Raw genomic sequence first — 26,137 nt, forward strand, 5'->3', positions numbered from 1 at the left:
GTGTTTTAGTTTTACAGTTTTTCTAGTAGGTAGTAGGTGAGCTCTGAGTTTGATAATTTGATTGTTAGTTTTAGTTGGTTAGTTATGAGAGAGCATCTTTCAGAAAATTCATTCCAGTTTCAACTAAAATTAATAATATTATTAAAATTAATTACTCGATAAATAAATAATTAGAGATAAATCTATCTCTAATCTCACATTTATAAAATAAGGATTGAAATAAGTTCTTGTCGGTTCGAACTCAAGCCCTCAAGCCGAGTGGCTGGATCTTGACTACTTTGACTTAATTATTTTATATATATATATATTTTTCATTCTTTCATTGAACATCTTTTGTTATATAATGAAGAAGATAAGTTGACGGAGAAGGGTTTTGCTTTTACTAGTAGATGAGCTTTGAGTTGAGAACGTTAGTTTTAGTTAATTAAATATCTACCATCCAAATCAACATTCCTTAGACTATTATTCAAGTGAGATGTCTGAGTAACATACGCTTGAGTTAGTCGGTGCCTAACAATTCGTGTGATACATGAAACCAACCAATATGAAAACCAAATCAAGTTGGTAGGATTACATTAATTTAAATTAACTTTCAAGTTCCAACATTATAAGATAAATAAATAGCATAAACTAATTTTTGTTTTCAAGTAAATATGTTTATCGTTTAAAAATTATTTTTTCTTGCGGTAAATGCAACACTAAATAAGGAGTGAAGAGGGTATTTTGTAGGGTATACCCCCACCTTTTATTTCATTTCATTATTAAAAAATAAAGGCTTGGTTCAACATTCAAGTAAAATTAACAATTCCATGATAAAATTGCTTGAGAATAAGAATTAAAATAAAAAAAGAAAACAGCAACTCAAAAACAACATACAAATACCGTACAGAGGTTTTTCGTCACGAGATATTTTTGGGTTGGGACAACAATTGTATAACAGAGCATACAGACTGAATGACGGTGAGAATAAGAAGGAAAACGGCGCCACACACCGAAATGCCAGCCCATGGAGTATTGAAGTAATTTTGTTTCAAGTTTGCCCTCCATTTGTAGCACGTTCTTTTGCAGTGATCATTCAATCCTTTGCATAGCCCAGAAAAATAGAAGCTATCAGACAGCAGAGTAGTACCTCTAGAAAGGTTATTTAGAAGCATTGACGCAGTCTCTTTATCCGGCAACCAGTTCTCAATGATTCCGTTCTGAACAAGCAACTCGACGTCCTTCGCTGTGTTCACGAGATGATGAATAAGGAACACATAATCATTTATGTAATTCTCTGAGTAATGCCGTTGTTCAAAGGCAATGAGATTACGAAATAAGGATTCTGTTTCCAGCTGTAGCTTCAGTTTCGGAATATGCAATGTCCTGTTTTTGAATTCTATGGCGAACAAATCATTGCTCTTGCTCAAACTGAAGTGGACTCCAGCTTGGTGGAGATCAGTCACACTTGGTGCGGTTTTACCTTTGTGGTATTGCTGACCTTCTTGTTTTTCCTGATTCCTCGATGATGGTAGATGACAAATCCTTAGAAAATCAAGGAAATGCTCTACCCTAACCTCAGTGTAAGGAGGGAATTTTTGCCGATTACCTTGTACTGCCTCTAAACCCTTGAAAAACTCGTATGTGACTGTGATGATGATTGGATTTTCATGTTGGTCGGGGATTTCAATTGCCGCTAGAGCAAAAAGATCCTCAAGAATGAAGAAAGGAAGCTGATTCTCAAGCAACCACATATCATACCATATATCCTCTATTAAATAGGGTTTATGAAATATATGATCATCTTTTTTTTGAAGTTGACGGAAATGATACCTCAATAAGAGTTCAATGATGAAGGCAGCATCCAGCAGAATCATTTCAACAAATTTATCACTACTTAGTTCGACTTTTTCTGCATAAGAACCTCGTAATTCTGCTTCTCTGAACTTTATAATTTGAACAAACTCGTCAAAGCTTATGTTGGTCCGTTGAAGAAAGCAATGCAGGTACCGCTGTTTATGTTCTTCCATGAACTGTAAGTTTGCTTTGCCATGGTGAAGAGGGCCAATTGAGACTACCTGAGGTGTATATACCTTTTCATTTATCTGACGTAATCGCTCTGGAACTCTGTAGATGCAGCAGTTTGAGGGCAATGGTGATAATTTTTTCAACTTAACTTGCAAGCATTCTTCCATGTTATAAACTGAAAACATGGCGTGAAATTTAATCAATTCAACACTTAATAAGGCATAGTAATTAAAAAAGAATTAAAAAAAAAAAACCAAATACAAGAGCATTCTTACACGTACAGAAGCACCTCAATCCCTACTATTTGCAGAGCTGTAGCCAGGATTCAATGATAGACCGGACTGAACTAAAAGGAACAACTTTCTTAGGAATATGTTATCGGCATTTTCTCTGGCCTCAGGCCATCAACAAAGCAGTTTCAGTGCTTCTTATATAATTCCTTGGATTATTCCTTGCCTTTACAGATGATATAAGTCACAATTCATATATTAATTTCTCCAGATTCCGTACAAGTGGACCATAACTATGGAAAAATTCAAAGAATGCAACAGCCATTTGATTGGTCCATGTCAGAAGTTAATCTGGGGAAAGAAGCTTGATGTAGCTGTAAAATTCTCTCCTTCAATCAGTCAGTTTGGGGCAGCAACAAGATCAAAGCCACCAAGCAAACATTTACTAAAGTTTATATAATATTCTTGAACCTCATCTTAAGTAAAGCAACAAAAGCCTCCACTGTTTCTTAACAACTTTATTGCTCTAACACATAGCATAACACTTTTAAATTTGCATAAAGCACAATAGTACTTTAGTTTGTAACAACAGCACAGATAATAAATAGCATTTTATAGCTTTAACAAAAGCATACAAAATTCTTAAACCTTGTTTCAAGCAATTCATTAATGCCACAAGGATGTCTTTTTGCTTCCTACAGTTTTTATTGAAATTCATATATTCTTCTTTATCGAATTAAGTAATTTTCCTTTTTCAAAAAATCATGAAGGTTTTGACTGCATGGAAATACAGCACACAATTACTACTATTCCCGGAGTAAGAAATTCATAAATGCAATATAAACATACATTTTCATAAGACATCAGAATCAAAGAATCATCAATGCATCAAATCTGTAAACCCAAAAATGTTGAAAGCATCAAGAGAAAATTATACCGCATGGACCCTTTACAACCCTTATAACGAGTTCAGACAGCCTAATCCAATTTAATAGATTTGAGGACAGCTACAATGTGCAATACAAAATTTCCCAATACTATTTAGAACAAAGTCTAGAAAACAAAACTTATATATTGTACAAAATCATGAAAACCAGAAATGACGAAAAACCTGCAAATGTAATTTTTGGGTTTCTTCAACATATCTTCCATCCAAATCAAACAAGAATCGATAAATCAACAACATTCATCTTTAAACGACATATTACCACAATAAAATTGTCAACCAAGCCACATATAAACCTTTTTTGTGTTTTTTGGTAAATATATTTGTTATTCTCTAAGAATACTAGGGAAAAAAGAAACCCACTTTCTTAATCAAGAATCAAATAATATATATGAATCTAAGCTGAAGTAAGTCTTGGGTTTGATGAAATAGCTTGCATTGTGATTTAGATTGGAAAGGAAGTTGATTTTTGCTGGTTGAGAGAGAGAGATTTGAGACTTAAGAGAGTGTTGCTAATCTTCGATCATGTAAACAAGGGTAACTGGGTCACAGTTCAAAATAAGGGTCCAAAATTTACTAAAGCTATTAAGGAGCCCAAAACTCATAATGGATTCCCCAAAATAAATAAAATTTTCAAGCATTAAGTTTTTGTTTCTTCTTGAGATTTCCTTGTCGTACTTACCCATATTTCGATATTGCCTCCAAGTAAACTTATATATATTGATTAACAATATAAACAAGCACTATGAAGTTTTAGGCCTGAAAGAACATTAGGATTGAAATGAAAACCATCTATTTAAGTAACAAATTCTTCTGATAATTTGATGCTTAATTTAGAGCAGAGATGACATATCAATCACGTTATGACGTGGAAGTTATGATTATATTCATCTTAAGAATAAGATCTTTCAGACACAGGCAGATTAGTATAAAAAATACTCAGCATAAGACCTACAAACTAGAAATCACGCACCAATTATTAATCACGCACCAATTATTGAACTCAGCACATAAGTTGATCTTTTATAAGCTATAAAACAAATCTGCTATAACATAAGTGGGATTTATCACCAGACAAGTATTTTGGTGAAACTCAAGCTGACGGAAGGATATCCAAAGCAACCTCCTTAAGGGAAGGCATCACTTCCTGCTGATGCAAACATATATATTTATTACTCACTTTCTTGAGGACCTTCCAGGAACCTGGGTAGCACCTAACAGAAAGTGGAAAAGAATAAAATGTAAAATATAAGTTAAACAGCAGGAAAACAGTGAGCGATACTAGGCAAGCATTAATATGTTGCCGCAGGAAAAGTGTCAGTAACTAGCTAGCAAACCTGAAAAGGGTTCCTCCATTGCGACCCTTAAAATTGTGAATGTAATATATGGTCTCCATCACAGGAAAAAGTGTTTTGGATAGTGCAGCCAGCTTAGGGTAGAAGAATGACGGATAATCTTTAGCTCATTTAAGGAAATCCTCTCTGATCCTTTCATTGCACATTCCAAAACAACTCTACTACAACCAAGTTACCAATTCTTTTTGTTAAGTCATTGTTATTTGTTAAAAAAAAAAAAAATTCTTCCTTGCAACATTTTATTGAAAGATATAACATGATCATCCCTATTAATTCCCTTTTAGATTTCTGTGAGTGAATTTCAAATTATTGAATTCAAAAATAGAAGCAAAAGACCCACTTTACTTTCAATTTCTGCAACAAGATACCAATTGAAGGACCAAAAAGTTGTAAACAAGCAATTCAATGGGTGGGCATCTAGAAACTGCTATATAGCATCAAAATCATACTAAATTTACAGAAAGTACGATAAGAATGAAAGAATGGTGAAGGATACACCCAGACCTTATCCGGTCAAGTTCTCCATTGAATATAATCAGTTTCCGGGCAGTATTGAAGACAGCTTCTTTGTAAAGCTCTTCAACGACAAGCATTTCTACAAGACAAAAGAAAAGCAAAATTAATTACCTTAAGGAATGAATATCAATGAGAAGACAAGGTGTAAGACTACCATTGACATTAAAATATGGATAGGCGACTAGAAACATTTCATCTTCCGGCTTCACACGGTCTGCCATTTTAACCTTCTCAGTGAATCCAAAATCCTCAAAGAATGAAGGTTTTGTTAGATAGTCCAACTTAAATGATGATCCTTCAAAGACCGATTTTCTTGCAAATTTGACTTCATTTGCCTCTGGGAAAAACTAAAATCAAATGACAGACCAAGATCACGAAACGAATCATGAACATAGATATCAGATAATCAAAAATGGGCATTAAACAGACTACTAACAAGTAGGAAATGCATACAGAAAACATTATTCATACACCTTATGCACATGAAATATATATGCAGAGGGATCCTCTTGTGAATTTAGTTTACATCCTAATATGAGACAATGAACAATTGGATGCCATCTAAGGGCTAACATTTGTTTGATTATTATATGAAAAAAAAAAAAAACAGAGTTGATTGATGGCCTTTGATGGATTGCCTACACTCCTAAAGTGCAGAGAGCCTGATTGATTGCTTTACCTGCCCCACACACAGTTGATTTTATTATCTCTCTTTTCAAATATATAATCATTGCCTGTCTTTCATCCTGATCCAGCTCTCCTTCCAGGCACCAGCTGTGTTTTCTTCAATTCAGTGAAACATTCACTTTCAGGTAAGAATAAACTTGTCCTTCCTCAAAAATCAGCTTCTCACCATGAAGCTTTCCTTATTAAAACAATTACTAGTCTAGCATAATGCATCTAATTGAAGACAACTCAGAATTGAAAAAGCCATACTTTAATGTCTGCTGTTGGGACCTCAAGACCAGGAACAAAAAGCTTCTTTCTAACCGTTGGATTAACAAGTAGAAATAGCTTTTTTCTGAAGGACCCAACATTGCATTGAAAAATTCAACAAAAGGACTGGCGTCATATTTAGTCCTGCTAGAATTTTGTGCACTTAACACAATGGTTAATAATTGGCCCAGCGGACACTTTGTTGAACTACTGGCAACCTTGACTGTGGAAATGCATATTTCAAATGTTGGCAGGCTCTAGCTTCTTGATGTACTGTTGATAGAAATGCCTATTTCAAAAGTTGGCAGGCTCAAACTGCCGAGACTCTGGTTTCTTACATTTCAAACCCACAAATAAAACTTTGGCAGAACCCCAAAAAGACACCTCCCAAATTTGATGACATATGAAGAGACCATGCCTAGTGCTTGGTTCGGAAAATGAGTAAGTTTGAAAGAAATTAAGGGAAACCTTTCCCACAGAGAGTCATATTGAAGGTTACAATTTGAAGACTTTGTCCCCTGTCGCCCGTAACCTTCTTTGATCTCTTTTCTTAGTCATAAATAATCAAACATGTGTTAGTCGTTGGATGCAATCCAATCACTGACATCTCATGTCCACAATCAATCAACCATATTTTAATAGAAATGAAAACATTTTAATTAAAAAAGAATGAGATAGGAACAAAATCAAACTTGGCAGACATGGTCTATGAGATTTTAAAGATGCTTGGTGAAAGTTGTATTCAAGAGTTCAACAGTCAGTTCTATCACCTATGGCAAAGTAACCACCGCAACTAAAGCAATTACAAAACATCAAGAAGCTTGAACTTGGCAAGAGGTCTCATTAACAGTATACCTCAGAAATTAAGACAGACTTAAAGTGCAAGCTTTTGGATTTATTTAAACACTGAAAATAATATGGGTAGAAGCTCCTATGGTCACAGCAAACAATTACAAAGCACAAAACCCAAAAAACAGATATGCAAAAAGCTGCAAAAGAACATTATTAGCAATTGACATCTGCTTTTGCTCAGACAAAGGTTCTCATAACAAAGGACTTAGTGATTATCTGTCATATGTTTATGTTAAGGGGGGAAAAAGGAAGTTTGTTTTAGTCAATCTCACGTCTAATGGCATTTATAAGGAGCCCAAAAATAAAAGAAAAAAATAAAGAGTTAGTAGGTGTTTCTTGCAGCACAAAGAAAATTTATCATCCATGAAAAACTTAGCATGGAAAAAGCTAACTCATTTATCTGCCAATGGAGAAAAACTTGTTGTCCACCCACTAAGGACCCACCATTGGCAGGTCTGATGGATCCCATGGATGGGAACCACAAATATTTTATTCTAAATGACATGGGTATTGTACCCATATCATTTAATTTGTAGATTCCATTGATGGAACTCATCAAACTTGCCAAATGGCAGGTCCTCTGTGGGTAGGCGCATCACTTCAGCATCCTTCTCCACCGATGACCAAATCTGGACTCATTTAAAAAGAATACAAAGCAAAACTAACTGACACAAATTGCATAGAGGTCTAGGAGCCAAATCAATGTTGTTAACTCATTCAATTAATACATTCTCTTAGAGGTCATACCTTGGTAACTCATTTCAAAAGAAATTAAAAGAAAAACGACTGCACAAATTGTACTGAGCTCAAGAAGACCTGTTCAAGGTGTTCACTTGTCCAACTAATAAAAGTCATCAAGGATTGTATCAGGGACTTGGGACCAATCCTGCCTTAACGAGAGAAAGGGAATTTAGGAGGAAGAAGATAACCTCTTTTCCTAGAGCCCTTTTGGACAAAAATGAATTCCTGCTAATTCTGAGAATAAAACGATAGACATCTAACTTCTGATATCTAGTCAATCTGGTAAAATCTTGGCAGTTGCACTTGGGGCAGAAATTAGTTCCACCTTGGTTTAAGGACAGAAATTCGTCATATGCATGTATTTATTTATGTTTTATACACACACGCATACATGTACACACAAACACTACCTTCACTTTGAAGAAAATATTAAAATAACACTGCTCACATACACAATACTTACTATTCTAGTTCGTGTAACTTTCTCCGGAGTCACAAACAGGTCACAGAATTCACGTATTAACCGCATACTTCCAGTCATTTCTATTCCTCCTTCACCATCACCTGTCCCACAATTACAAAAAGTGAGAGGTAATAACCAACATATTTGGGTTGCTCTTCGGTAAGGGGTGGGAGGTAAGGGTTAGTTGTGGAGGGCACCTGGTACAGAATCAAGGCCAGCTGTTGGGAATTCGATCTCCTGTAACATATACTTGTTCATCATAAACTATATACTTATTCTGCAGTCGATGTGGGCATATAGCTCTTCAATTATCCAGTAATAACTCACCATCAACTTCCTGCCATCCTTCACAGCTAATTCAGCAGCCATTTTTGCCTGTTTAAAGGTCAAAAGCCCAAACTAAGTAGATGCTCCTACTCCGATACTTATTATCTAACTACTACAGAACAGATGATACACATCAAGTTGTATCAAGAGAGCCACCAAGTTGTGTTTTCCAAGAGGTTCCAAAGAGGTTCTGTTTCTTTGTGTAATTTTTAGACTGCTTTGACAACTCATCTTAAAGGTGCCACTCATCCAATATGATGTGGTGACAGTAGTTTAGAGTTTTAAACTAAATGCAGAGCTAATAGTATTTTGGAAATATAATCATCCTAAGATACTATAACACAGGGATTCTTACACAAAAACAACAACTTCGATGTAGAGAGAAGATGATTTCACAAAAGCAGATGTTTTGATTTAAGTCTCCAAAACCCCCACCAAAGAAATGTTCAACAGATATAGAAATATGATCCACATATCTGTAACTTAAACTGTGAAAGTTGTTGATGCTGTTCTAAAATTGCCACAATTTATCTACCCCGTGAATGTTTTTGGATAAAACAACAAGCAGGACCCAATGCCTGTTTTCTAATAGCTTCAAAAAGGCCAAATTGGTTTTGAAATGTCTCCAGCTTTTCATTTAACAAGTTTAAGGATCCCTTCGGCATTGCAATTGGGGAGCTCAGATATATAAAAGTGTCTGGTAAACTCTTACAGCCGCAGCTTTTGAGCACAAATAATTTTATCTCAAAATATTTTGACAAAAAACTTATATCACCTTTTATCAGTTTTGTTAAAAAATATTATTTATAAGTCATATTTACCAAACACAGTCAACTTTTACATCACAGCTATAGCCTTTTTTTTTTTTTTCACCACACATATACAGTTAAAAACTACAAGAACTCGATATCAAACAGATCCTAAAGCTTAATCTAATAAAAAGGTAAATAAACAAATGCAGAAGCCAGCGTACCTGATCAAGAAGCTCTGAATAGTCACTGGGAAAGGGAATATCGACGTTAATGGAGTTGTTGCCATCGCTTGAAACCGAATTGGTGAGACAATTGCGTTTTCTTCTGTACGGCGAAAATGTGACGATTCTTTGACCACTGAAAATTTCGATTCTACAATTTACCTGCAATTAGTGACAATTATTCCATTTAGAAACAATTTTAAAAAATTAAAAAGTAATGATTACAGACTCAGAGTATACCTGTGGACGTGGAATTGAAGAAACCGGAATAGGAAGCGTAGGGAGGGCGATGGCTGTATTGGAGGATAACGGCATTTTGAACCACGAAGTAAAGAGAAAGAGAGAGAAGAAACGCTCCCCTTTCAAATACCGTGCTCTTTTGTACCTGGGAATTTAACTAATTCATGCGAATAAAAAAATTTATAAATTTGGTAAATTATTTATTAAAAAATATTGAGAGGTTGTGCATTATTTTATTAGTAAAGACATAGTTATCATCAAATTAGGTGAATTAAAATAATTGTTGACTCACGTAATTTATTTTTATTATTTTTTATATATTTATTTAATTAATAAATTTATGTTATATTCATTTGTATAAAAATATATAATTCCATCCTCACTCTTATTTCATTTTTATTATTTTTTAAAAAAATGGTCTGCGTTATTAAGGTTAAGGGTGACAACTGGGATGGGATCAATATACGGTTTATTCGAGTGGTTAAAATCTAATAAATATTCACTAACTCGCCTAATAAATATTCACTAACTCATATATAGTTAAAATATAGTTATTTTTAAATAAAAAATTTAAAAATATTGTGCTCTTTTGTACCTGGGAATTTAACTAATTCATGCGAATAAACAAATTTATAAATTTGGTAAATTATTTATTAAAAAATATTGAGAGGTTGTGCATTATTTTTTATTAGTAATGATAAAATTAGTTGAATTAAAATAGTTACTGTTTCACGCGATTTATTTTTATTATTTTATATTTTTATCTAATCAATAAATTTTGATTATATTTATTTGTATAAAATATTGTAGTTCTACCATCACCCTTATTTTATTTTTTCAAAAAGTGGTTTGCATTATTAAAGTGAAGCGTGTCAAGTGGGAACAAGATAGAAATGATAAAATCTTCCATGAATTTGGCGTCCCATGGGGCTCCACCGTAAATAGGATAAATTTTGAATAATTTGTGGGGAATAGAGTGGGCAATTAGGGAAAAATAATTCTCAAACTCTTAATAGGGTAGCATTTAGTTTTGTATTCTCCACCTCACCCCCTACCCCAATCCCTATTATATATAAATATTTTTCTAATTTTTATTTAATAATTTTTATTTTGTCAATTACAATGTTAGTTAATAATTTTTCTTTTTATTTTTACTTGAAATAAATGGGCTATAATTAAAATAAAACCCTACAATATAATTTTTTATTCAACCTAAAACATTGTTATGTTTTCTTTTCTCTCTTAAGATACCGCTCTCTTCAAATATTTTTCAATTTTGATATTATTTCAAGATATTATTTCAAACATTTGGAGATTTTTTAAAAATAATTTAGATACATGATAATATGATAATAATTTTATTTAAATCTTAATTTTGATTTATTGGAATCATATATCAATATTTACTATAAAATAAATAAATAAAGAATGGCATGAAGATTGGGAAATCAATCCCCACTCCTCTAAATTTATTGGGGAATGGTGATGAAATTTTTAATGGAGTGGGGAATAGGGTAGGCTTCTCCACCCCCACCCCACCCCATCCCATTGGCATTCTTAGATCAAGATTCGATTTATTCTAGTGCTTAAATCCTGATAAATATTAAGTAACTCATATATAGTTAAAACCTTATCATTTTTACATAAAAAACTTTTAAAACAAACTAAACAAATTGATTGGATTTAGTTTCTCAAGGTAAAATTACAATATGTCACACATAATTCAGCCTGTCGCACAAAATTACAGTATGTGCTAGGTACTTTTTGGAAGTCATAACTTAAGCTATATTTGTCCCTTTTTTGCGTATAATCTATCGTTTCGAATCAAACCCATAACTTTTTTGCTGGTCTCCCCCATGATCAAACCAAACATTTGCGTAAAAAACGGAGAATATTTGTGAAATTAACTTTTTGTGCAATAGGTGCTCGTTGCACTTAAATTGATGCAAATTTTTGGTTTGATCATGGGGGAGACCGGCGAAAAAGTTATGAGTTTGATTCGTCTCGTCGTAAGCTTTGAAACGGTATATCATACGCAAAAAACGGACACATATAGCTTAAGTTATGACTTCCAAAACGTACATGTCGCACATAATCTGGGTTTCGTTTCTAACTCGAATTTCCACTATTTTCAACAATTTTTTTATTTCTCAACTCAAATCTAACTACTTTAACAAATTACAGTACTTTATAAATGAAAAATAACAACATTTACAACAAAATCTACATCAATTTTGAACTTAAACTATAGACTTAATACATTAAAAATTTATATTTGTGTAAGAACATGGAATAACCTTTAGAATACTGTAAGAACATGGAATAACCTTTAGAATACTCTCCAATTGATGATTTTATACTTTTGTTATGCTAAGAGTGTTGAGAATGTTGAGAGTATTGAGGTTTATTGAGGGTGTTGAGAGAGTTAAGGTTTGTTGAGAGTGTTGAGTATTGTAAGAGTGGCATTGTTTGAAAATTCGATGAAAGTGGCGAGGGCAATTTGGTCCAAAAATTTAGCATTTGACTAGTTATAATAGAAAAAAATTTGAGGGGTTAAATTTGAAAAATGTAAAAATTTTATGACTATTTTTGTAAATTTCCCGATTTTCTCTTTGTTTTGTTTAAAAAATTGAAGGGGTCATGACTAAAGGTGGCCAACGGCACGGCATGGCCCATCAAACTAAAGTTCATTTGGGTTTGTGGGGCGGTACGATACGACCTATTAAGTAAACGGACTATGTTGTGTCGTGTTCAAATTTTTTCTTTTAGGTCTAGTATGACCCACGGCATGACCACATGCCTGGCGTACTTTATTTAAACCCACGTGCCTTACGTGTTTTTTCAAGCCCATCAGCTCATGCACTTATAATAATAATAATAATAACAACAACAATAACAACAACAACAATAATAGTAATAGTAGTAGTAGATAGTAATAATAATAATAAGAAGAAGAAGAAGAAGAACAACAACAACAACAATAAAAATAATTTTTATTAAGGGAACAATTAACGTTTCATAATCAATTTATCAGAATTTCACAACTATATATTTAATTTCACAATAATAAACTATAATACAACAATACGTAAATTTAATTCCATAGATCATAGTAATGATTAATACAAATCTATAAACTCAAGCGGCCAAAATATAAAATATATTCAAAGAAATTATTTAAATTTCATTTATTCATTTAACAAATTATAAACATAAGACAATTAGAAATTTTTTAAACTAACACTTAAATTAATTTTTAAAAGCCTATGCTAATAAAATATATTAAAAAATTTAATTTCAAGATATTTGTAAAGTCATAACATTTTTTTGTTTACTTCTCATTAAAAAATTTTACTTTGATATATTTTGGCTCATATGCTATTGATAACCTACGGGCCATGTACTAGCCCATTAGTGAAGCGTACTTGTTATGTGTTTTTTTCCATACTGTGCTTTGATCCATCTCTAATCGTGCCATACTTTTAAGGCCCACGTAATTAAGATTCTAAGCCCAACCCAGCCAACGTACGTGCCGTGCCGTGCCGCGTGTCCTACCGAAACTGCTCGTGTCATGTTATGCCCATGTCACGCCACATGGCCCCGGTCCATTGGCCATCTTTAGTCATCAGAATTTACAACTATTATAAATTGCGATCTGTTGAATTGACTAACAAATTGATATCTCAACAACACGTGATTAGTTTTGTTTTTGTCATAGATTTTTCTTTTATTCAAATATTTTTTCATTTCTTCGGTTAGGTCCTTATATACTTAATTATTGATTCTGAATTGTTGGATGACTTCTTTGTTCATCTCTTCTACATCTATTTTTAAAGCTTTTACCATATTTTATAAAGGTTTAAATGATTATAATATTCATAAAGATCTATAAATTCTGAGTATACATTAGCACTTGCATTTTATAACTCCTTGACTTTCTAGTCATTGACCAAATTTTTCTTCTAGCATATTTATATATATTTCTAATCTATTTTCCCATTCAAGATATATATCATCAATGCTTTCACATATATTTTGCAATCTAAATCTAGCGTCCTAAATTGAAAAGTTCATATTATTATTGTTGTTATTATTATTTATTATTCAACCTTTGTTATTGATGTTCTAGAGACCTTTTATTTATCTTGCACTTGCTATCTTGAATTATTTCAAGACTGATTAAGATATTCCATTAATGCTACCCTATTTTTTCTTCAAAAATTTCAAAAATTTCATTGTTTCATTCAATGTTTATCCTTTTCATATTTTCGTACAAGCATTTGCTTGCAATTAATCGAGTATTAACAATCCTTATTGTATCAATAACTCGATATTCTTGACAAAATCTAAATTATCAACTGCATCTAGAGGTCTATTGACTGATCTTTCCATTTTTCTAAAATTGAGTTACTATTATCACCTCATATCTTATAAATTCTAGGAAACAATCAAGGCCCAACATGTTTTTGTTTGTGAAAAAATATAAGGTAATTCATAATGTTAATTAGTGTACTATTCTTTTTGAAATTTTGGAATAGATTCACTAGTTCTCTCCAATTATAGATTGGTCCATAGTTGGCATCGCAATAACTCCATACATGTCCTGTAGAATTACCTCAAGGACTGTTCCATACAACCCAACATAACGCATTGTAAATTGGCCGAACAGGATTTGTCTGAGTGACTTTCTAGCAATCATCTTAGGAAGATTGCTGAGTAATATGGAGTCTTCTTCTTTTAATATGAGTGCAGACATGTAAGATTCTTAATATATTTCTAAAAATTAAAAACAAGATATATAGAAGATGATAGTTTCACTCCAAAAGAGTTCTTTATTTTATCACTGAAATTTTTACAAAGAAAGTTTGAAGATGAGGGTCGTGAGAGATGCAAATGCTTCTCCGCTCTTACATGACTCTATATATGGACTTGAATAAGAAATAAGATTATCTCTCCTACATATGCAACATCCTTGTGGTAGATTTTATGGAGATAAGGTGACTATTTCTCCTTATTGTCTTTTTTGATATTATTGATGGCAACTGTTATCATCTTTTTTTCTTTGGCTGACAAAGGTTTGTCCTTTCCCTCGGTTTCTTTCTTTCTAAATTATTGATTCTTAAGCAGGCATCTTTTATCTTTCAATGGTCTCCTGCCACATACCTATTATGAGGTCTTCATCTAGAGACATATCTTCTTCGATTGTGCCCTTTTTTGACCTTTCATAGCAAAAGCCATAATCTAATTGATGCCTAGCACTTTACATATCTCGTGGTGCATTGGCTGGCTAGATTCTATAAGATTTTTGTAAATCACCTTTTTTTTTCTTTCAAGATGGCTTGCCTGGTTAAAATGCTTTCTTTTCTTTTTAAAGAAAAGATTATATACTCTATTATGACTTGACGTAGCAATACTTTTTCCTTGCTTATCCTCTAAAATTATTCATAGAAGACTTTCATGCCAATTGCTCTTTTGTTGGAGAGAACTTTCGACTCAAATAACTTAAGATCATAGTCATTGTAGACTTGATCCAAAATAATGGTTGGATTAATTCTTTTGCTATTAATTCCAACTTATATCATGTGCATTGCTGGATACCATGTATTATAGTACACTGGGCAAGTAGTAAGAAATTTGACATAAATTGACTCTTTTGTCTTAGTTACTTTTTTTAGGCTAATAATAGCTTCTATGATTGTTTTTAGAACTAATTCTGGCTCCCAGCAATTTTCACTGACATAAATAAGATTAATAAAACCATATTAAACATGTTTTTTTATTATTTCTGGATTCGTTTCTTGAATGAAGTTAATTTTTAGTATAATCCTTAATGATATAGTAATATAACCTAATTAAGACGAATCTCATAAGCTAATTTACTAATTCTCTTGTATTCATAAGCATAGTCACATTCTAATTAGAATTTGGCCTTTGACTAAACTGTCCGCTTTTTGTATATTGAGACTTTAAGCTCTGTGAAGAGTTTTGGTAACTTTCCCCCTTTGTATATTGATAGATCATGAATTGTGAGTAAATGCTTTGGATTTTGGTCTTTAAGTTTTGTGATGAATTATTAGTAATCAACCCCTTATTTTGATTCTTGAAATAGATCTTTTTTAGCATATTGCTAATATATTGTTATGATGTTTGAACTTCTAGACGATTTTGTAAACTTTTGTCTTGAAAAAATTTACTAATTCTTCTTGGGCATCATCAATCATAGAAAGCCCATCAGAAGTCATCATATTTCCTTTGTGAAACAATTCTTAATCTTCAGAGCACATCATTATACCTTTTATTATTTTAGAAATATTCTTCTCCATTCTATTTTGATATTAAGAAAATTTTCAGTATAATTGTTAAATCTTTTAATATATTTAATTTCAAAATCAAATTCTGCGAAGAATTGTTGTCATCTAATTAATCTCTTATATTGAGGTAAATTAGGTAGTTTGCTTGACTATAAATATTTTCACCTGAGTATTATAAGATCTAACCTTAATTTTTTTTTTTTTTGTAATAAAAGGAAAGTAAATTTAGCTATCCCATTTTTAATAGCTAACAAGTTCTTTTCATTACTATGCTAATTCTTTTCTTCTTTTTTTGCAGGTTTAAATGTTCAGCTTGTATTACAAATCTTTTCTTAATTTGTTTTTAACATTGTTCCTTAGTGATTGTCATAAGCATCTGTTTCAAAAATTAAATTACCATTGGTTGTTGGAAATCCTGATCTTAATAGATTTTTACATTTCTTTTTAATCTTCAATGTTTGTATGGAGATCTTCCCATGTTTTTGTATTATTCTTTTTTAATTATCCTTCTAGGGGTTGCCTTTCTTTTGCTAAGTTTTCTATGAAACTTTCAGTATAATTACGACATCTTAAAAATCTTTAAATCAACTCTTTAGATTCTAACTTATTTAAAAATAAATATATTTTTTTAGAAATATGAGGTTGTATCTCAATTCCAATTTCGTCTATTATTAATCTTAGAAACTCTATTCTAAGTTTCATTATCTCACTTTTCCTTTTAAAAAGTAGTATTTTATGTTTCTTGCATTTTTCTGTAAAATAATAATAATAATAATAAAATAAGATGATTAATGTGATCACTACTAGAAAAATGGGCTTTACTGACACCAATTTAGTGTCAGTAATTACTTTTGCTGACACTTGTTAATTGTGTCAGTAATGCTCAAGCCAGAACACACTGACACTAATCTTTGGTGTCAGTGATTTTTTCGTCAGTATTTTGTGTCACTATAGTATCACCACCATAGTGATACTATGATGTTAGTATCAGTTGATACTATTTTTATGTCAGTATTTTGTGTCACTAGAGAGTCACAAGGATAGTGACTCAATCGCGTTAGCATTTAATGATACTATTTACATGTCACTGATTTATGTGACTACAGTATCAGGAATCCACTGACTCAGTAACATCAAAAATTCTTTTCGTCATTTAAATAATTAGTGTCAGTATTAACGGTGCTATACCGGTTGTGTTTTATTTTTTTTAATGACATTATTCATGTTTATTTTACAATTAAAATAAACCCAAAATATATTAAACATACCAAATCTTGTAATGCAATTCACATAATACACATTTCAAATACATCAGTTAAATTAAAATAGTTCAAATACATCATTGTTTGGGGGTAAAAAACAAGTTCAAGTACAAAATTAAGCTTTGAACAAGTAGTATACACGGTAAAGTACTAAATTAATTTCGGAAAATTTAGCCAAGAAGAAAAAACAGATAACAATGTCACTGATTTTGGAGTCACTGATTTTGGAGTCCGCATATGCCTTCATTTTTTTTCCACCTACAAGTATATAAAATCAATTAGCACACCACAAAAAATAAATCACAGATTTGTTTTAAGGAAAAATAATCATAAATTACTTGTATGTTACCTCGCGATTGTAGGCTGTAATTAACTTGGCAACGTATGTAGCCCACTGATCACGAAGTCGCGAGAGGTCCTTGACAGTGTATTCCTCAACTCCCTTGAACTTTAATTTTAAAACAACAAGTTATTCACCGAAAATCCTTGACTAAACTACTTAATTATCATTCATTTAAATACATTTGTGTGTTAACAATTAAAGCCAACAAATAAACTCCAACAATGTTACTGTTTTATCCAAAATTATATAGGTAAATACTGAACATCCTGATCATGGTAATTCCAAAAAAAAAAAACAACTTGTGAACCCCAACAACAACAATATTTGATAGCCGAAGCAACTTGTGAACCCCAACAGTACGCGATTTAATACAAATATGGATGTAGATACAAAACCTTAATTAGGATGACAACTTATCCTCATCAAAGTAAAGTACAAGCAACAACACCATAGCACATCCCCACTAACAACTACTTTGCAACCCAAACAATTGTTTTGTGTTGGGATATGCAGTACATTGTGTATATCCCAAATCCTAATTCATGTCTATATGGATATTCATATAATCTATTCAACAGTATGCAACATAGTCACCATTATAAGTACCCTCACAGTTTATAAAATGCATACAATACGCAATAAAAAGATAATTGTAAAGAAGCACACAGGTGTTTGAGCTGATTCATTTCACAATAAATTAAAAAAATATGATACAGTATTGTAAAAATCATTTTCAATACTTACATTATTTTTCAGAACGTTCACATTTGTGATGATATCTTGCATGTATTTCATCACATAGTAACCACATTCAAAGCTGCTCGGCTGCCTCGGACACTACAAGGTCAAAATTACATTAATTTTTTACTGTACGTTAACAATAATTAGTTAGGTTTGTCTGATTTTTACCTTGACAGGTATCCATTGAACATTGGCCTTTGTATTAGAATTTAAACTCTGATGTATTCAAATCCCCCTACAATTAAGAGACATAGCTAACGTTAGCAAATAATTAGCATAAGACATAAAAATAAAATAGCATGATCAAAGATACAAATAACAAACTTAACTGATTGACAATCTGCATTAGCTCTTCATCAGGACTACCTTCCAAAGGATCAAGGTAATAGGTTGTACGTCTCACCATATCAATTGCCAATAACACCCAGTGGGCACTAAACAAAGTAAAAATTGTTCTCACACATGAATTACAAGTAAAAGTGATTAATCTACAAATTAAAGAATATTACTAGCAAATGAAAAAGGTTATACCCAGGGTTATACGGGAATACGATGACTTGTCCCAATTCTGCCAAGCCTAACAGTTTTGAAATGTATTGAGTCCTGTCTTTGAAACTGACCCTTGGATATAGTTTCTCAAAAAGCCCAAACTGAACTGGTTTAGTACTTCCATTGCTCTCCATCTCCTCATACAGGTGTCTAAGAGGAAACAAATATATATAACGAAGTAAGTTTGAATATAGGAAACAAAATAATAGGGCCAAGTTTACTAAAACATAAGTTATGATTTACCGTACTTGATCCATATGTTAATGATGCAGTTTGAGACCTCTTTAAACTCGATGATTTCAGCACAAATCATTTTGTCCAAGTGTGTTTCCCAAATTTCACCAAAGGTTGCTGTGTCATGCCGAATCCTGATCAACCGAGGTAAAGAATTCTCGATGAACAGGTTAAACATGTTCATATATTCACTCATGTCATTCTTTCTTGATCGTGCTGCTGCCCGTGTATTCTTCACACGTACATTGAGGTCTTTTGCTGCTGGTCTGATGACTCGGGGTTCTTTTTTGGCTATTTCTGCTGGTCTGATGACTCTGGGTTCTTTTTTGGCTACTTCTGCTGGTATGATGACTCTGGGTTCTTTTTTGGCTACTTCTGTTGGTCTGATAACTGGTGGTTCTTTGTTGGGTACTTTGTCATGACAGAAGAATTGCCTATCTAGTACTTTAGGAGTTAGTCGAGGAGATCTTCTCGGTGTGGGCTTTGAAGTAATTTCACAGTCTACTTTTTCGGGGGTTTGTTAAGGAGTTGCTTGGGAAATTGTGGTGGGACTGTCCTTGATTTTACTCTTCACAGATTTTGGAGTCGACTTACCGGATGGGAAATCAGCCTTTGCAATAATCAAAATACATACCATTAGTAGTAATACATGCATATACAAATGGAAATAAAATAATGACATGTAACAGGCCATATACCTTTCTTTTTCCAAGAGTTTCAGGGGATTGTTGATCATTGTCAATCTGAACACCAGTGGAAGTTTTGGGCTTAGGAAAGTTAGAACTTCCAACTTCAGTATTGTTGTACGCAGTTAACCTTGCATTCATGCGTTCTAATTGAGCAGACATGAATTGGAAACTCTCTTGATACATATTTCTTTCTCTTGCTAACTCAGTGGCATCAGGGACATGAAAGTACATAGATGGGGTGACGAATTGCCCCACTCCTTGCGCCCTGCTTCCATTTGGCTGCTTCTGAAGAGTTTCACCTAGAATGTCATGTGACCCTTGTGATTGGAATGTTCCTTGTTCAACTTGACTCTTCAGCTCATTCTACAAAAAAAATATTGTAAATCCGCAATTACGAGTACAAGACATCAGCTAAACTAAACTAATATCCTTCTTGAATCTTTAACAAAGAGCAAATCCATATACAGTTCAAATTGAAACTACATAAAATATTACAAGACAACACCTCACACAAGTTTTAACCTTTTTATATGCGAAGAAATAAGTTCTGATAAAATCTTACTGAGTTTCTGTCACTTGTAAATGTTGCCATACAATTATTACAAAAAGTAGTATATATGTACGTAAATATCTACCCCCACACACACATATTATAAAGAAAATTCATAAGAATTAAGTATACAAGTGACTTACTATTTTCTCAGCAATTGGCGTCACATCAGAAGCATATTTGCCATCTCGGTCTGCTCGTGCCATTAACCAAGCTTCACTACGATCAATCTCCCGCTCAGAAACTCCACTCTCCTTTTTCTGTTACAAGGTGACATAAAACATAAATAATTGATTCTATTATATTATACGCATTAGATTACTTATGTTACTGTAATTACTCCATATTACCCCACTTACTTTTCTATACAACATTCTTTGCTCTTTTGTCTTTTGCCTTCTTACTTTTTTCCTGCACAAACAGTTTATATGAAGAACAAAAAGTTACCACTGATTATTAGTAACTACCAACAATTAAATCAGGTAATATTAACAAACAACACACCTGAAATTGTTCAGACAAAACTTTGTCAACAAAAAGTTTCCAATCTTCCTTTTTAATGCTTGGATATTCAATAGGAGGCAACCTTAGTGACTTTCGATCGTCCTTGTTAGGTAGAACGAATTCAGTTGCCAGTTCACAACGAAAGTTTCTTGATGCAACCCCCATCCACTTTAATACTTGGCTTTTGCATTTCAAGCTCAATTTGAATTTTTTCTGTCAACCAATAACATGGATTAGCATCAACTTTAAAAAAATCTGGAAGTTATATAAAATCTTTAAACATACTATGAAACAAGAAAACAAAACCTGAAAATGAACCCACAAAGTTTCCTTCATCTCCAGTGGCACACGCCTCCAATCATCAAGTAAAATTGAAATTGTTTCACGTACAATGACTCCAATGTAACTCCTAAGATCATTTCTTCCCTTTCCAACCGGAACACCATAAGAATTGTACTCAATTGCAGCTTCATGACTAACTTCTTGTTTTTGCAAACCTTTTTTTTTTGTTTGTTTTCTTCTCCTTGGTCTTCCGTCGAGCTCCGGAAGAGTGAACTCAACATCGTCAGCCATCTCCTACAATCCTGAAAATGATTAAAATAAATAAGTATATCATTTAGATTAATAAGTTAATACAAGAGCAATAGCATATAATGAAATAAATAAATCACTTACTGGAAAACTTTGAAAATTGGTGCTAGAAACTAACTACAATAATGCATTCACTGATTTTCTAAATCAATATCTATTGGAATAGCATCACAATCTTTTCTGTCATAAATTCCTTCATCATCTTTCTCATCCAACTCACATACTGGAAGTTTGTTAGATAATGGAGAAGATACATCCACGTCTTCACATCTTTCCCCATTTAACTTATAAGCTTTGTCGGTCACTGAACAAACTATTGATTTATTATTCTCTAGCTGGTCCTTTACATAAAATACTTGCTTTGCATGACAAGCCAGAATAAAGCAATCAGATTTATAGCCAATCCGATTTAAATCAACTACAGTGAAACCTAAATTGTCAGTGCAAACCCCTCTATCATCTACCCAATCACACTTGAAAAGTGTTTTTTTAACCATTAGATAATCAAGCTGCCAAATCTCATCAATGACTCCATAAAACTTCATGTCTCCAAAATGAGGACTTTTATCTTTTGAGCTTGAAATCTGTAGAGTGTTAGCAACAACCCTAACACCACTATTTTGGGTCACACGATTACAGTCCCGGTCCCTCGTTGTAAAATTGAAGTCATTTATCTCGTAGCCAGAGAAGGTCACCACGCTTGAGCGTGGTTTGTTTGCCAACCAGCACACTATTTCGTCAATCGGCACATTATTTGCTTTATCATGTGCCACCTATAATTTAAATTAATAAGTACAGTAATTAGTAACATGTAGAAAAATCTTGTTAAAGTTTATATCATATATTGTATTTAGTTAAGTAATTATATCCTTTGCTTGTAACCAACCAGAAAATGTACGTGTGTGTTCATTTTGCAACCACAGATTTGTTTTTGCCTTATAGGGGTTTCTTGATGCCAAATAATGCATATGCTCCCTACAGTGAGACCATATTAAGATTTAAAAACTAGTCTATTAATCTAATAATACAATAGTTATATTTTTTTGAAAAAATTAACAACTTACTCGATATATATTTGGATTTCAGGGGTGTTCATTAGAACACACCGGTGTGCTTGTGCCAACAAAGGATCATCAACCACCTTTATGTTTGCACCTCCCAAAGGCTTTTTGATAGATAAATCAATTGGACAACCAGTAGGCAGCCCAATAACATCACAATTTGAGAGGTACTCAGCACAAAATGCAAGTGCTTCTTCTGCAATATAACTTTCTACAATACAACCCTCAGGGTGGTAGCGATTACGAACATAATCCTTGAGAGTTTTCATTTGTCTCTCAAAAGGATACATCCATCGAAGATAAACAGGCCCACATAACCTAACTTGTTCAACTAAGTGGACTGTTAAATGGATCATTAAGTCAAAAAAGCTAGGTGGGAAGTACTGCTGCAGTAAGCATAAAGTGATTACAAGTTCCTCTTGCAATTGGTCAAGAGTATTAGGGTCTACCACTTTACAGCACAATGTATTAAAAAAGAAGCACATCCTGATTATGGCCCTTCTCACATTTATAGGCAAACAGATTCGAATGGCTAGTGTTAGAAATTGTTGCATCAAAGTATGACAGTCATGGGACTTAATGCCTTGTAGCCGACAATCATCTATTGAAACAAGGTTTTGGACATTGGAAGAATACCTATCAGGGACTTTCACACTCAACAAGGTTTCACAAAACTGTTTTTTTTTTCTTTTTTTACTCAAAGTATAGGGAGCTGGAGGCAGGACTTTGTTTTTTTTGTTTGTTTCATCAGGAACTCGTTTTCCCCTGATCTTCAAAGACTCAAGATCTTTTCTAGCATTAATCCCATCTTTTGTTTTGCCTGATTGATGAAGTAATGTGTCATATATGTTTTCGCACACATTTTTTTCAATGTGCATCACATCTAATTGATGGTGAAATAATAAATGCTTCCAATAGTCTAACTAAAAAAAGATTGACTTTTTTTTGTACAATTTTTTAGTTATGTTCTCATCACCATCACCGCCACCACCGCCATCATGTTTTCGCTTTTTGGCCTTCTTTTTCCCAAACTTAATATCTATATCTTCCACCATATTAAAGATTTCCCCACCAGACAAAGTTTTAGGAGGCTCATTCCACTCTTGCTTCCCATTAAAAACCTTTTTCAGTTTCCGAAATAGGTGACCGAGTGGTAGAAAGCGACGATGGCCCATATATGACATTTTTCTACTATGTGGTAGCCAACATGCACAAGTGTCTATCCCACAAATTGGGCAAGCATAATAGCCCTTAACAGTACAACCAGAGAGGTTTCCGTATGCTGGAAAGTCACTGATTGTCCACATCAAGACAGCCCGTAAATTAAAGGTTTCTTTTCTATAAGCATCATAAACATCAATACCTACATCCCATAGAGTTTTTAAGTCCTCAATCAAAGGTGCTAGGTATACATCTAGATCATTTTTAGGTTGTTTAGGGCAAGATATCAAAAGTGACAACATAAAAAACTTTCTCTTCATACACAACCATGGAGGAAGATTATATATTATTAATATAACAGGCCAACAACTATAAGTAGTGCTAAGTGTACTATGTGGATTAACCCCATCAGTTGAGAGAGCTAAACGGAGATTTCTAGGTTCTTGTGCAAATTTTGGCCACTTATTGTCAATTAGTTGCCGGGCTGGTGAGTCTGCTGGGTGGCGAAGTTTGCCATCTCTAATTCTTTTATTAGCATGCCATGTTAAATTTTGAGCTGTTTGTGGTGATTAAAACAATCTTTTCAACCTAGGAATAGGTGGAAAATACCATAATACCTTTTTAGGAACCCCTTTCCTAAATTTTGTTGAGCTATCTTTTTTTTTTTTATACCTAGATGCTCCACAATTTGGGCATTCAGCAAGATCAGCAAATTCATTCCTATACAAAATGCAGTCATTTGGACATGCATGTATTTTTTCATACTCTAAGCCTAGCACTTTCATTGTTTTCTTAACCTCGTACATTGACATAGGTAGAGTATTATTATTTGGCAAAATATCAGCAAGGACTTCTAAGAAAGCAGAAAACCCTTTATCGGACCACCCATAGTTCCCTTTCACATTGTAAAGTCTCATTAAACTAGATAACTTTGAATGTTTTGCACCCGGGTACAAGGCTTTTCAGCATCTTCAAGCATATCCTTAAAAGAACTAGGATCTCTATCACAATGCTCGTAAGCATCTTCGACCATGTCAATTATATTACTGTAATCATGACATCTAAATCTTTGACTATGTGAATGGTCTTCACAGTTTGTAAATGTAGATTTAGAGTCAGTCTCACCATGCCAAGTCCAAACAATATATCTTGGGAGAAAACCTTTTTCAAATAAATGATCCTTCACTTGTTGAGGAGTATGAAACTCCATATTACAACAAAAGGTGCAAGGACATCTAATTGACATTCGATTTTCAGCATTCAAAATGGCAAAATCTAAGAAATCAGCAACTCCAGAACGATTCTCTACAGACAATCTATCACAAGTTATCCAACTTCTATCCATTTCAAATATTTTACCTGTTCACATATGTAATGTTAGTTTAAGTTTAATTAAATTGCATGATTAATTTAAAGTTCAATGTTATTATGATTATAGTTGTAATAATAAACTTATAATTCTGGAAAATCATTAATAGCCCTATAAATCATTAATTATAATAATAATTTAGACAAAATCCTGAAATTGAAACAAAATAAGTTTTGAAACTTAAATAGGAGATTAATAGGTAAGATGGGTGCTAATGGCTTTTTAAGTAGTCGAACTAATTCATAAGTCAAGTAACTAACAAAAGTTAAGAGTTCAAATAAATAATGTCTTCATACCACTTTGCAAGCCATTTTTTAAGATTCTATAAATCATTTTTTAACTTCAAATACAACATGCAGAACTACTTTAAAACAAGCATTTCTTTATTGAATCAAACACAAATCATCAACTTTATACAATCTCAAAATACTCACAACCACGAACTTAATTAATTCATATCATAGTCATTGTCTCTATTACAAATCGTCCAACCAAAACAGAATAAATAAACAAGTAGGATTATATAACAAAATTTGAATCTCTTTACATGAAACAGAGATGTAAATAGTTTGTAACCACTAAATACACAGTCGTTCAGCCAATATAACACCCAAACAATCATCTCCTAATCACAAAGGCAAAAGCTAAAATCAAATTTCATATTTTAGTACATTCAAAATCAACTAACTTATTGCTCAAAGTTAAGAAACGGAGCTAACAGTTTATTTCAGAAACTAAAAAAAATGCACATTCTTAGTTTTAAATAACAATGACAGTAAATCACATGCACAAAAGTTTGAAACTGACCTCAAATGTGGCAGAAAAAACAGAGTCGCAGCAGCAAGTGTTTTGAGTTTAAGTAATGCACCACTTAAAATGCCTGTATTTTTGGACTGCATGTGAGTGAAGATATAGAAAATAAGAACAAAAATTTCAAGTTACGAATAAATAAATAAATAAAAAATTTGGAAAACAAAACCCACCAGGGTTGCACGACTGTTCAATTTCTAAATATCTGAAACAACCCAAAAATAAAAATTCAAAAATATTATTCATAAGCCAAATTAAAACAAACCCAATAATTAAATTGCACAAAAAAATAAAGCATTCTGCCATTACCAACTGATAACCTCCTCTACAGTTCTTTCTCTGGACTTAACTTGTCAGGGAGAATGAGATTACCTGA

The 26,137-nt window shown here is 32.8% G+C and overlaps 3 protein-coding genes across 5 annotated transcripts; all 3 read right to left on the bottom strand.

Annotated features, from left to right (window-relative positions):
- Positions 1-872: 872 nt before the first annotated feature.
- On the bottom strand, positions 873-2,967 carry LOC112095417 (UPF0481 protein At3g47200-like). Its single transcript, XM_024183002.1, has 2 exons — positions 2,283-2,967; positions 873-2,182 (listed from the first exon to the last, which is right to left on the bottom strand). Exon 2 carries the CDS (start codon positions 2,172-2,174, stop codon positions 900-902), a length of 1,275 nt encoding a protein of 424 aa, XP_024038770.1. The 5' UTR covers positions 2,175-2,182; positions 2,283-2,967; the 3' UTR covers positions 873-899.
- Positions 2,968-3,576: 609 nt separating this feature from the next.
- LOC18042442 (protein LOW PSII ACCUMULATION 3, chloroplastic) lies at positions 3,577-9,693 on the bottom strand. 3 transcript variants are annotated; one of them, XM_006432561.2, is made up of 9 exons: positions 9,587-9,693; positions 9,347-9,508; positions 8,374-8,421; positions 8,244-8,283; positions 8,047-8,147; positions 5,209-5,401; positions 5,035-5,133; positions 4,521-4,638; positions 3,577-4,397 (listed from the first exon to the last, which is right to left on the bottom strand). In XM_006432561.2, exons 1-9 carry the CDS (start codon positions 9,659-9,661, stop codon positions 4,277-4,279), a joined length of 957 nt encoding a protein of 318 aa, XP_006432624.2. In that variant the 5' UTR covers positions 9,662-9,693; the 3' UTR covers positions 3,577-4,276. The 3 variants fall into 3 exon arrangements, with proteins under 3 accessions (XP_006432624.2, XP_024038685.1, XP_024038684.1); XM_024182916.1 differs by having other exon boundaries at positions 4,275-4,386; XM_024182917.1 differs by lacking the exons at positions 8,047-8,147; positions 8,244-8,283; positions 8,374-8,421.
- An 11,798-nt stretch (positions 9,694-21,491) lies between these two features.
- LOC112098084 lies at positions 21,492-24,927 on the bottom strand. The gene is made up of 5 exons (XM_024183689.1): positions 24,537-24,927; positions 23,398-23,784; positions 22,425-23,241; positions 22,296-22,335; positions 21,492-22,133 (listed from the first exon to the last, which is right to left on the bottom strand). The coding sequence occupies exons 1-5, from the start codon at positions 24,925-24,927 to the stop codon at positions 21,492-21,494; spliced, it is 2,277 nt and encodes a 758-aa protein (XP_024039457.1).
- Positions 24,928-26,137: the final 1,210 nt, after the last annotated feature.

The sequence above is a fragment of the Citrus clementina genome, unplaced genomic scaffold (assembly GCF_000493195.1).
Source record: "Citrus clementina cultivar Clemenules unplaced genomic scaffold, Citrus_clementina_v1.0 scaffold_5, whole genome shotgun sequence".
In the NCBI taxonomy this organism is placed as follows: Eukaryota; Viridiplantae; Streptophyta; class Magnoliopsida; order Sapindales; family Rutaceae; genus Citrus; species Citrus x clementina.

Excerpts from the sequence above, each read along its gene's own strand:
- LOC112095417 (XM_024183002.1), bottom strand. The coding sequence starts at position 2,174 with ATGGAAGAATGCTTGCAAGTTAAGTTGAAAAAATTATCACCATTGCCC.
- LOC18042442 (XM_006432561.2), bottom strand. The coding sequence starts at position 9,661 with ATGCCGTTATCCTCCAATACAGCCATCGCCCTCCCTACGCTTCCTATT. Across the intron at positions 9,509-9,586 it reads CTTCAATTCCACGTCCACAG|GTAAATTGTAGAATCGAAAT; the intron begins GTATACTCTGAG and ends CACTAATTGCAG. Across the intron at positions 5,402-8,046 it reads AAGTTACACGAACTAGAATA|TTTTTCCCAGAGGCAAATGA; the intron begins GTAAGTATTGTG and ends ATTTGATTTTAG.
- LOC112098084 (XM_024183689.1), bottom strand. The coding sequence starts at position 24,927 with ATGGATAGAAGTTGGATAACTTGTGATAGATTGTCTGTAGAGAATCGT. Across the intron at positions 23,785-24,536 it reads TGAAGATGCTGAAAAGCCTT|GTATTGATGTTTATGATGCT; the intron begins GTACCCGGGTGC and ends TATGGGATGTAG. Across the intron at positions 22,134-22,295 it reads CATCAAGAAACCCCTATAAG|GTGGCACATGATAAAGCAAA; the intron begins GCAAAAACAAAT and ends TTTAAATTATAG.